Source organism: Melospiza melodia, unplaced genomic scaffold, assembly GCF_035770615.1.
Source record: "Melospiza melodia melodia isolate bMelMel2 unplaced genomic scaffold, bMelMel2.pri scaffold_231, whole genome shotgun sequence".
NCBI lineage: Eukaryota > Metazoa > Chordata > Aves > Passeriformes > Passerellidae > Melospiza > Melospiza melodia.
Window position 1 is genome coordinate 71,970 of NW_026948559.1, and position 12,691 is coordinate 84,660.

Below are 12,691 nucleotides of genomic sequence, written 5' to 3' on the forward strand. Positions count from 1 at the left end.
TCTTTGGAAAATTAATTGGTTGATAAAAGTCCTGGAAAATCAATTAATTAATTCATAATAATCCTGGAAAAAATTTAATTATTTTATAATAATTCCAGGGAAAAAAAGGAATTTAGAGATTTTATAATTATTTGTGATTAATTCTGGGTGATCGACGCAACCGTGGGGTCACCGACCCAACCTTGGACCATCCTTGGGGTCACCAACCCAACCTTGGGTCACCAACCCAACCTTGGGTCACCAACCCAACCTTGGGGTCACCAACCCAACCTTGGGGTCACCAACCCAACCTTGGACCATCCATGGGGTCACCAACCCAACCTTGGGGTCACCAACCCATCCATGGGGTCACCAACCCAACCTTGGATCATCCATGGGGTCACCAACCCATCCATGGGGTCACCAACCCAACCTTGGGGTCACCAACCCAACCTTGGACCATCCATGGGGTCACCAACCCAACCTTGGGGTCACCAACCCAACCTTGGACCATCCATGGGGTCACCAACCCAACCCTGGGGTGACCAACCCAACCTTGGGTCATCCTTGGGGTCACCAACCCAACCAATGGACCATCCTTGGGGTCACCAACCCAACCAATGGACCATCCATGGGGTCACCAACCCAACCTTGGGTCATCCATGGGGTCACCAACCCAACCTTGGGGTCACCAACCCAACCTTGGGGTCACCAACCCAACCTTGGGGTCACCAACCCAACCTTGGACCATCCATGGGGTCACCAACCCAACCTTGGGGTCACCAACCCAACCAATGGACCATCCTTGGGGTCACCAACCCAACCTTGGGTCATCCATGGGGTCACCAACCCAACCTTGGGGTCACCAACCCAACCAATGGACCATCCTTGGGGTCACCAACCCAACCAATGGACCATCCATGGGGTCACCAACCCAACCTTGGGGTCACCAACCCAACCTTGGGGTCACCAACCCAACCTTGGACCATCCTTGGGGTCACCAACCCATCCATGGGGTCACCAACCCAACCTTGGATCATCCATGGGGTCACCAACCCAACCCTGGGGTCACCAACCCAACCTTGGGGTCACCAACCCAACCTTGGGGTCACCAACCCAACCTTGGGGTCACCAACCCAACCTTGGGTCACCAACCCAACCTTGGATCATCCATGGGGTCACCAACCCAACCTTGGGGTCACCAACCCAACCTTGGACCATCCATGGGGTCACCAACCCATCCATGGGGTCACCAACCCAACCTTGGACCATCCTTGGGGTCACCAACCCAACCTTGGGGTCACCAACCCATCCTTGGGGTCACCAACCCATCCATGGGGTCACCAACCCAACCTTGGGGTCACCAACCCAACCCTGGGGTCACCAACCCAACCTTGGGGTCACCAACCCAACCAATGGACCATCCTTGGAGTCACCAACCCAACCTTGGGGTCACCAACCCAACCTTGGGGTCACCAACCCAACCTTGGACCATCCATGGGGTCACCAACCCAACCAATGGACCATCCTTGGGGTCACCAACCCAACCCTGGGGTCACCAACCCATCCATGGGGTCACCAACCCAACCAATGGACCATCCATGGGGTGACCAACCCAACCTTGGACCATCCTTGGGGTGACCAACCCAACCTTGGGGTGACCAACCCAACCTTGGGGTCACCAACCCAACCTTGGACCATCCATGGGGTCACCGACCCAACCTTGGGGTCACCAACCCATCCAATGGACCATCCATGGGGTCACCAACCCAACCTTGGGGTCACCAACCCAACCAATGGACCATCCATGGGGTCACCAACCCAACCTTGGACCATCCTTGGGGTCACCAACCCAACCTTGGACCATCCATGGGGTCACCAACCCATCCATGGGGTCACCAACCCAACCTTGGGTCATCCTTGGGGTCACCAACCCAACCAATGGACCATCCATGGGGTCACCAACCCAACCTTGGGGTCACCAACCCAACCTTGGACCATCCATGGGGTCACCAACCCAACCTTGGGTCATCCATGGGGTCACCAACCCAACCGTGGGACCATTCCCCCATCCCTGGAGAACCCCAACATCTCCAGCTCCTGGAGAACCCCAACATCTCCAATCCTGGAGAACCCCAACATCTCCAGCTCCTGGAGAACCCCAACATCTCCAGTCCTGGAGAACCCCAACATCTCCAGCTCCTGGAGAACCCCAACATCTCCAATCCTGGAGAACCCCAACATCTCCAGCTCCTGAGGAACCCCAACATCTCCAGTCCTGGAGAACCCCAACATCTCCAATCCTGGAGAACCCCAACATCTCCCAGTTCCTGCAGAACCCCAACATCTCCAGTTCCTGCAGAACCCCAACATCTCCAGCTCCTGGAGAACCCCAACATCTCCAGTCCTGGAGAACCCCAACATCTCCAGTTCCTGCAGAACCCCAACATCTCCAGTCCCTGAAGAACCCCAACATTCTCCAACCTTCTCCAGCCCCTGCAGACCCCCAACCTTCTCCAATCTCTGGAGAACCCCAATCCATGAAGAACCCCAACCCTCTCCAGGTTCCTGAAGAACCCAAACATCTCCCAATTCCTGGAGAACCTCAACATTCCCCAGTCCCTGGAGAACCCCAATGTTCCCCAACTCCAGGAGAACCCAAACATTCCCCAGTTCCTGGAGAACCTCAACATTCCCCAATGCCTGGAGAACCCCAACATCTCCAGTCCTGGAGAACCCCAACATCTCCCAGTTCCTGGAGAACCTCAACAATCCCCAGTCCCTGGAGAACCCCAACATCTCCAGGTTCCTGAAGAACCCCAACATCTCCAGCTCCTGGAGAACCTCAACATTCCCCAATCCCTGCAGAACCCCAACATCTCCAGCTCCTGGAGAACCCCAACATCTCCAGTCCTGGAGAACCCCAACATCTCCAGCTCCTGGAGAACCCCAACATCTCCAGTCCTGCAGAACCCCAACATTCCCCAATCCCTGGAGAACCCCAACATCTCCAGTTCCTGGAGAACCCCAACATCTCCAGTCCTGGAGAACCCCAACATCTCCAGCTCCTGCAGAACCCCAACATCTCCAGCTCCTGGAGAACCCCAACATCTCCAGTTCCTGCAGAACCCCAACATCTCCAGTTCCTGGAGAACCCCAACATCTCCAGCTCCTGGAGAACCCCAACATCTCCAGCTCCTGGAGAACCCCAACATCTCCAGCTCCTGGAGAACCCCAACATCTCCAGCTCCTGGAGAACCCCAACATCTCCAGCTCCTGGAGAACCCCAACATCTCCAGTTCCTGCAGAACCCCAACCTTCTCCAGTTCCTGAAGAACCCAAACATCTCCCAGTTCCTGGAGAACCTCAACAGTCCCCAATCCCTGGAGAACCCCAATGTTCCCCAGCTCCAGGAGAACCCAAACACTCCCCAGTTCCTGCAACCCTCCTCAGTCCCAGGAGAACCTCAACCTTCTCCATGCACTGGTGACCCCAAACCTTCTCCAGCTCTTGGTGACCCCAAACCTTCTCCATGCCCTGGTGACCCCAAACCTTCTCCAGCTCTTGGTGACCCCAAACCTTCTCCATGCCCTGGTGACCCCAAACCTTCTCCAGCTCTTGGTGACCCCAAACCTTCTCCATGCCCTGGTGACCCCAAACCTTCTCCAGCTCTTGGTGACCCCAAAGCTTCTCCAACCCCTGGTGCCTCCCACCCTTCTCCATCCCCTGGTGACCCCCAAACCTTCTCCATGCCCTGGTGACCCCAAACCTTCTCCAGCTCTTGGTGACCCCAAACCTTCTCCATCCCCTGGTGACCCCCAACCCCTGGTGACCCCCAAACCTTCTCCATGCCCTGGTGACCCCAAACCTTCTCCAGCTCTTGGTGACCCCAAAGCTTCTCCAACCCCTGGTGCCCCCCACCCTTCTCCAGTTCCTGGTGCCCCCCAACCTTCTCCATCCCCTGGTGCCCCCAACCTTCTCCAACCCCTGGTGACACCAACCTTCTCCAGCTCTTGGTGACCCCAAACCTTCTCCATGCCCTGGTGCCCCCAACCTTCTCCATGCCCTGGTGACCCCCAAACCTTCTCCAGCTCTTGGTGACCCCAAAGCTTCTCCAACCCCTGGTGCCCCCCACCCTTCTCCAGTTCCTGGTGCCCCCCAACCTTCTCCATGCCCTGGTGACCCCAAACCTCTTGGTGACCCCCAAACCTTCTCCATGCCCTGGTGACCCCCAAACCTTCTCCAACCCCTGGTGCCCCCAACCTTCTCCATGCCCTGGTGACCCCAAACCTTCTCCAGCTCTTGGTGACCCCAAAGCTTCTCCAACCCCTGGTGCCCCCACCCTTCTCCAGTTCCTGGTGACCCCAAACCTTCTCCAACCCCTGGTGCCCCCAACCTTCTCCAGCTCTTGGTGACCCCCACCCTTCTCCAACCCCTGGTGACCCCACCCTTCTCCATGCCCTGGTGACCCCAAACCTTCTCCAGCTCTTGGTGACCCCCAAACCTTCTCCATGCCCTGGTGCCCCCAAACCTTCTCCATGCCCTGGTGACCCCAAACCTTCTCCAACCCCTGGAGACCCCAAACCTTCTCCAGTTCCTGTTGCCCCCCACCCTTCTCCAACCCCTGGTGCCCCCAACCTTCTCCATGCCCTGGTGACCCCAAACCTTCTCCGGCTCTTGGTGATCCCCCACCCTTCTCCATCCCCTGGTGCCCCCAACCCTCTCCATGCCAGGTGCCCACCCGCTGCGGGGCGCTCACCGGGAGGTCCATGCCCTGGTGCCCACCCCTCTCCATGCCCAGGTGCCCGCTCCAGGGCGCTCACCGGGAGGTCCATCCCCAGGTGCCCCCCAACCCTCTCCATGCCCAGGTGCCCGCTGAGGGGCGCTCACCGGGAGGTCCATCCCCTGGTGCCCAACCCTCTCCATGCCCAGGTGCCCGCTGCGGGGCGCTCACTGGGAGGTCCAGGCTCAGGTGCCCCCAACCTTCTCCATGCCCAGGTGCCCGCTGCGGGGCGCTCACCGGGAGGTCCATGCCCAGGTGCCCCCCATCCCCTGGTGCCCCCCATGCCCAGGTGCCCACCCCTCTCCATGCCAGGTGCCCGCACGCTCCGGGGCGCTCACGGGAGGTCCATCCCCTGGTGCCCCCCATGCCCAGGTGCCCCAATCCTCTCCATGCCCAGGTGCCCACCCCTCTCCATGCCCGGTGCCCGCTCCGTGGGCACTCACCGGGAGGTCCATGCCCAGGTGCCCACCCCTCTCCATGCGCGGTGCCCGCTCCGTGGGCACTCACCGGGAGGTTGAGCTTGACGGCGTCCACGGGCTGCTGGAAGGGCCAGGCGAACTGGTGCTTCCAGAGGGTCTTGAGCACCACCTTGAGCAGGTACTGCAGCTGGTTGGTCTGCCGCTTGGGCTTGTTGGGGTTCGACGTCTCCGGGGGCGGCGGGTTGGCACCGACGCCCCCGGGCTGGGCCTGGCCGGGCGCGGGCGCCGCCGACGGCTGCGCGGGGTCCAGCGCGTCGGGCAGCACGGGCAGGTTCCGCAGCCGCGTGCCCGGGCCGCTCTCGGCCGCCATGGCGTTGATGCCGTTGCATTCCTCGCCCGAGACCCTGCCCAGGGATGGAGGGAGGAGACTGAGGGGTGGCACCACCCTGAGGTGGCACCGAGGGGGGGTGGGAGCAGCCTGAGGGACCTGAGGTGGCACCAAGAGGGTTTGGCACCAGCCTGAGGTGGCACCAAGGAGGTGGGACCACCCTGAGGGACCTGAGGTGGCACTGAGAGGATTGGAACGACCCTAAGGTGGATTTGGGACCATCCTGAGGGACCTGAGGTGGATTGGGGACCACCCTGAGGGACCAAAGGTGGCACCGAGAGGGTTTGGGACCAGCCTGAGGTGGCACCAAGGAGGTGGGAGCAGCCTGAGGGACCTGAGGTGGCACCGAGAGGGTTTGGGACCAGCCTGAGATGGCACCAGGGGGGGTGGCACCATCCTGGCAGCACGGGCAGGTTCCGCAGCCGCGTGCCCGGGCCGCTCTCGGCCGCCATGGCGTTGGTGCCGTTGCATTCCTGAGACCCTGCCCACGGACCGAGGGAGGAGACTGAGGGGTGGCACCAGCCTGAGGTGGCACCCAGGGGGTGGTTCCACCCTGAGGTGGCACCAAGTGGAGGTGGGAGCAGCCTGAGGGACCTGAGGTGGCACCAAGAGGGTTTGGGACCAGCCTGAGGTGGCACCAAGGAGGTGGGACCAGCCTGAGGTGGATTTGGGATCACTCTGAGGGACTGAAGGTGGCACCAAGAGGGTTTGGGACCATCCTGAGGGACCTGAGGTGGCACCAAGAGAATTGGAACGACCCTGAGGTGGATTTGGGATCACCCTGAGGGACCTAAGGTGGCACCGAGAGGATTTGGGACCTGCCTGAGGTGGCACCAAGGAGGTGGGAGCAGCCTGAGGGACCTGAGGTGGCACCAAGAGGGTTTGGGACCAGCCTGAGGTGGCACCGAGGGGATTTGGGACCAGCCTGAGGTGGCACCAAGGAGGTGGGACCACCCTGAGGGACCTGAGGTGGCACCAAGAGGGTTTGGGACCTGCCTGAGGTGGCACCAAGGAGGTGGGACCAGCCTGAGGTGGCACCAAGGGGGGTGGCACCATCCTGGCAGCACGGGCAGGTTCCGCAGCCGCGTGCCCGGGCCGCTCTCGGCCGCCATGGCGTTGGTGCCGTTGCATTCCTCGCCCGAGACCCTGCCCAGGGACCGAGGGAGGAGACTGAGGGGTGGCACCACCCGGAGGCGGCACCGAGGGGGTGGGAGCAGCCTGAGGGACCTGAGGTGGCACCAAGAGGGTTTGGCACCAGCCTGAGGTGGCACCAAGGAGGTGGGACCACCCTGAGGGACCTGAGGTGGCACCGAGAGGATTGGAATGACCCTGAGGTGGATTGGGGACCACCCTGAGGGACCAAAGGTGGCACCAAGAGGGTTTGGGACCTGCCTGAGGTGGCACCAAGGAGGTGGGACCACCCTGAGGTGGCACCAAGGGGGGGTGGGACCATCCTGGCAGCACGGGCAGGTTCCGCAGCCGCGTGCCCGGGCCGCTCTCGGCCGCCATGGCGTTGGTGCCGTTGCATTCCTCGCCCGAGACCCTGCCCATGGATGGAGGGAGGAGATTGGGGGGTGGCACCACCCGGAGGTGGCACCCAGGGGGTGGGACCATCCTGAGGCACCTGAGGTGGCACCGAGGGGGGTGGGAGCAGCCTGAGGGACCTGAGGTGGCACCAAGAGGATTGGAACGACCGTGAGGTGGATTTGGGATCACCCTGAGGGACCTAAGGTGGCACCGAGAGGGTTTGGGACCTGCCTGAGGTGGCACCAAGGAGGTGGGACCAGCCTGAGGTGGCACCAAGGGGGGGTGGCACCATCCTGGCAGCACGGGCAGGTTCTGCAGCCGCGTGCCCGGGCCGCTCTCGGCCGCCATGGCGTTGATGCCGTTGCATTCCTGAGAACCTGCCCACGGACCGAGGGAGGAGACTGAGGGGTGGCACCACCCGGAGGTGGCACCGAGGGGGGGTGGGAGCAGCCTGAGGGACCTGAGGTGGCACCAAGAGGGTTTGGCACCAGCCTGAGGTGGCACCAACGAGGTGGGACCAGCCTGAGGGACCTGAGATGGCACCAAGGAGGTGGGACCAGCCTGAGGTGGCACTAAGGGGGGTGGCACCATCCTGGCAGCACGGGCAGGTTCCGCAGCCGCGTGCCCGGGCCGCTCTCGGCCGCCATGGCGTTGATGCCGTTGCATTCCTCGCCCGAGACCCTGCCCACGGATGGAGGGAGGAGACTGAGGGGTGGCACCACCCTGAGGTGACACCGAGGGGGGGTGGGAGCAGCCTGAGGGACCTGGAGGTGGAACCAAGGGGGGTGGGAGCAGCCTGAGGGACCTGAGGTGGCACCGAGGGGGGTGGGAGCAGCCTGAGGGACCTGAGGTGGCACCGAGGGGGGTGGGAGCAGCCTGAGGGACCTGAGGTGGCACCGAGGGGGGTGGGAGCAGCCTGAGGGACCTGAGGTGGCACCGAGGGAGAGTGGGACCATCCTGAGGGACCTGAGGTGGCACCAAGAGGGTTTGGGACCATCCTGAGGGACCTGAGGTGGCACCAAGGGGGGGGTGGCACCATCCTGGCAGCACGGGCAGGTTCCGCAGCCGCGTGCCCGGGCCGCTCTCGGCCGCCATGGCGTTGATGCCGTTGCATTCCTCGCCCGAGACCCCTGCCCATGGATGGAGGGAGGAGATCGAGGGGTGGCACCACCCGGAGGTGGCACCGAGACGGGGTGGGACCAGCCTGAGGTGGCACCGAGGGGGGTGGGAGCAGCCTGAGGGACCTGAGGTGGCACCAAGAGGGTTTGGGACCATCCTGAGGTGGCACCAAGGCGGTTGGGACCACCTTGAGGTGGATTTGGAGGTTGGGACCACCCTGAGGTGGCACCAGGAGGGTTTGGGACCAGCCTGAGGTGGCACCAAGAGAGTAGGACCATCCTCAGGTGGAGTTGGGACCACCCTGAGGTGGCACCAAGGGGGTTGGGATCGTTCTGAGGTGGCACCAAGGGGGTTGGGATCGTTCTGAGGGACCTGAGGTGGATCTGGGTGGGTTGTGATCACCCCGAGGTGGATCTGGGATCACCCTGAGGGATCTGAGGTGGCTTTGGGGGGTTGAGATCTCCCTGAGGGACCTGAGCTGGATCTGGGATCATTCTGAGGGATCTGAGGTGGCACCAAGGGGGTTGGGACCAGCCTGAGGTGGATTTGGGACCACCTTGAGGGATCTGAGGTGGCTTTGGGGGTTGGGACCACCCTGAGGTGGCACTAATGGGGGTTGGATCAACCTGAGGGATCTGAGGTGGCACCAAGGGGTTGGGACCAGCCTGAGGTGGATTTGGGATCACCCTGAGGGATCTGAGGTGGCTTTGGGGGTTGGGACCACCCTGAGGTGGATTTGGGATCAGCTTGAGGGACCTGAGGTGGCACCGACGGGGTTGGGACCACCTTGAGGGATCTAAGGTGGCACCAAGGGGTTGGGACCACCCTGAGGCGGCACCAAGGGGTTGGGACCAGCCTGAGGTGGATTTGGGACCACCTTGAGGGATCTGAGGTGGCTTTGGGGGGTTGGGACCACCCTGAGGTGGCATCAAAGGGTTGGGACCACCCTGAGGTGGATTTGGGATCACCCTGAGGGACCTGAGGTGGATTTGGGGGGTTGGCATCACCCTGAGGTGGCACCAAGGGGTTGGGACCACCCTGAGGTGGATTTGGGACCCCCTTGAGGGATCTGAGGGGGCACCAAGGGGTTGGGACCATCCCGAGGTGGATTTGGGACCCCCTTGAGGGATCTGAGGTGGCTTTGGGGGTTGGGACCATCCTGAGGTGGATTTGGGATCACCCTGAGGGATCTGAGGTGGCACCAAGGGGGTTGGGATCATCCTGAGGTGGCACCAAGGGGTTGGGATCACCCTGAGGTGGATCTGGGACCACCTTGAGGGATCTGAGGGGGCACCAAGGGGTTGGGATCACCGTGAGGGATCTGAGGTGGCTTTGGGGGTCGGGACCACCCATCCTGAGGTGGCACCAAAGGGTTGGCATCAACCTGAGGGATCTGAGGTGGCACCAAGGGGTTGGGACCACCCTGAGGTGGATTTGGGACCACCCTGAGGGATCTGAGGTGGCTTTGGGGGTTGGGACCACCCTGAGGTGGCACCAAGAGGGCTGGGACCAGCCTGAGGTGGATTTGGGATCAGCTTGAGGGACCTGAGGTGGCACCAACGGGGTTGGGACCACCGTGAGGGATCTAAGGTGGCACCAAGGGGTTGGGATCACCCTGAGGTGGATTTGGAGATTGGCATCACCCTGAGGTGGCACCAAGGGGGTTGGGATCACCCTGAGGTGGGTTTGGGACCACCTTGAGGGACCTGAGGTGGCACCAAGGGGTTGGCATCACCTGGACATGGATTTGGGACCACCCTGAGGGATCTGAGGTGGCTTTGGGGGTTGGGACCACCCTGAGGTGGCACCAAGAGGGCTGGGACCAGCCTGAGGTGGATTTGGGATCAGCTTGAGGGACCTGAGGTGGCACCAACGGGGTTGGGACCACCTTGAGGGATCTAAGGTGGCACCAAGGGGTTGGGATCACCCTGAGGTGGATTTGGGACCACCCTGAGGGATCTGAGGTGGCTTTGGGGGGTTGGGACCACCCTGAGGTGGCATCAAAGGGTTGGGACCACCCTGAGGTGGATTTGGGATCAGCTTGAGGGACCTGAGGTGGCACCAAGGGGGTTGGCATCACCCTGAGGTGGCACCAAGGGGGTTTGGGACCAGCCTGAGGTGGGTTTGGGACCCCCTTGAGGGATCTGAGGTGGCTTTGGGGGGGTTGGGACCATCCTGAGGTGGCACCAAGGGGTTTGGGATCACCCTGAGGTGGATTTGGGACCCCCTTGAGGGATCTGAGGTGGCACCAAGGGGTTGGGACCACCCTGAGGTGGGTTTGGGATCACCCTGAGGGACCTGAGGTGGATTTGGGGGGTTGGCATCACCCTGAGGTGGCACCAAGGGGGTTTGGGACCAGCCTGAGGGACCTGAGGTGGCACCAAAGGGGTTGGGATCACCCTGAGGTGGATTTGGGATCACCCTGAGGGATCTGAGGTGGCACCAAGTGGGGGTTGGGACCACCCTGAGGTGGATTTGGGACCACCTTGAGGGACCTGAGGTGGCACCAAGGGGGTTGGCATCACCCTGAGGTGGCACCAAGTGGGGGTTGGGACCAGCCTGAGGTGGATTTGGGATCACCTTGAGGGATCTGAGGTGGCTTTGGGGGGGTTGGGACCATCCTGAGGTGGCACCAAGGGGTTGGGATCACCCTGAGGTGGATTTGGAGATTGGGATCACCCTGAGGTGGCACCAAGGAGGTTTGGGACCAGCCTGAGGTGGGTTTGGGATCACCCTGAGGGATCTGAGGGGGCACCAAGGGGTTGGGACCACCCTGAGGTGGCACCAAGGGGGTTGGCATCACCTGGAGGTGGATTTGGGACCACCTTGAGGGATCTGAGGTGGCTTTGGGGGTTGGGACCACCCTGAGGTGGATTTGGGACCCCCTTGAGGGATCTGAGGTGGCACCAAGTGGGGGTTGGGACCAGCCTGAGGTGGATTTGGGACCACCCTGAGGGACCTGAGGTGGCACCAAGGGGGTTGGCATCACCCTGAGGTGGCACCAAGTGGGGTTTGGGACCAGCCTGAGGTGGATTTGGGATCACCCTGAGGGATCTGAGGTGGCTTTGGGGGTTTGGGACCACCCTGAGGTGGCACCAAGGGGTTGGGATCACCCTGAGGTGGATTTGGAGATTGGGATCACCCTGAGGTGGCACCAAGGGGGTTGGGACCACCCTGAGGTGGATTTGGGACCACCCTGAGGGACCTGAGGGGGCACCAAGGGGGTTGGCATCACCCTGAGGTGGCACCAAGGGGGTTTGGGACCAGCCTGAGGTGGATTTGGGACCACCCTGAGGGACCTGAGGTGGCACCAAGGGGTTGGCATCACCTGGACGTGGATTTGGGACCACCCTGAGGGATCTGAGGTGGCTTTGGGGGTTGGGACCACCCTGAGGTGGCACCAAGAGGGCTGGGACCACCCTGAGGTGGATTTGGGATCAGCTTGAGGGACCTGAGGTGGCACCGAGGGGGTTGGGACCACCTTGAGGGATCTAAGGTGGCACCAAGGGGTTGGGACCATCCCGAGGTGGATTTGGGACCACCTGGAAGTGGATTTGGGACCACCTTGAGGGATCTGAGGTGGCACCAAGGGGTTGGGACCACCCTGAGGTGGATTTGGGACCACCCTGAGGGATCTGAGGTGGCTTTGGGGGGGTTGGGATCATCCTGAGGTGGCACCAAGGGGTTGGGATCACCCTGAGGTGGATTTGGAGATTGGGATCACCCTGAGGTGGCACCAAGGGGGTTGGGATCACCCTGAGGTGGGTTTGGGACCACCCTGAGGGATCTGAGGTGGCTTTGGGGGGGTTGGGATCATCCTGAGGTGGCACCAAGAGGGCTGGGACCACCCTGAGGTGGATTTGGAATCAGCTTGAGGGATCTAAGGTGGCACTGACGGGGTTGGGACCACCCTGAGGTGGCACCAAGGGGTTGGGACCACCCTGAGGTGGATTTGGGACCACCCTGAGGGATCTGAGGTGGCTTTGGGGGGTTGGGACCAGCCTGAGGTGGCATCAAAGGGTTGGGATCACCCTGAGGTGGGTTTGGGACCACCTTGAGGTGGCACCAAGGGGTTGGCATCACCTGGAGGTGGATTTGGGACCACCTTGAGGGATCTGAGGTGGCTTTGGGGGTTGGGACCATCCCGAGGTGGATTTGGGACCACCTGGAGGTGGATTTGGGACCCCCTTGAGGGATCTGAGGTGGCACCAAGTGGGGGTTGGGACCAGCCTGAGGTGGGTTTGGGACCACCTTGAGGGACCTGAGGGGGGCACCAAGGGGGTTGGGATCACCCTGAGGTGGATTTGGGACCACCCTGAGGTGGCACCAAGGGGGTTGGGACCAGCCTGAGGTGGATTTGGGATCATCTTGAGGGACCTGAGGTGGCTTTGGGGGTTTGGGACCACCCTGAGGTGGATTTGGGATCACCCTGAGGGACCTGAGGTGGATTTGGGGGGTTGGCATCACCCTGAGGTG

General features: G+C 62.0%; 1 protein-coding gene and 1 long non-coding RNA gene across 3 annotated transcripts in view; both read right to left on the reverse strand.

Moving 5' to 3' along the window:
* The window catches only part of LOC134433662 (bromodomain-containing protein 4-like), a 75,571-nt gene extending 69,993 nt beyond the window's left edge, over positions 1–5,578 (reverse strand). Inside the window, 1 exon segment of the mRNA XM_063182430.1 lies at positions 5,270–5,578. Coding sequence (XP_063038500.1) covers positions 5,270–5,551 — 282 coding nt within the window. The 5' untranslated portion in view covers positions 5,552–5,578.
* Positions 5,579–7,688: 2,110 nt separating this feature from the next.
* The window catches only part of LOC134433664 (uncharacterized), a 31,559-nt gene continuing 26,556 nt past the window's right edge, over positions 7,689–12,691 (reverse strand). For both annotated transcript variants that reach the window (XR_010031672.1, XR_010031673.1), the window contains exon 4: positions 7,689–7,777. This is a non-coding gene — a long non-coding RNA (uncharacterized LOC134433664). The remainder of the gene's footprint in view (positions 7,778–12,691) is intronic.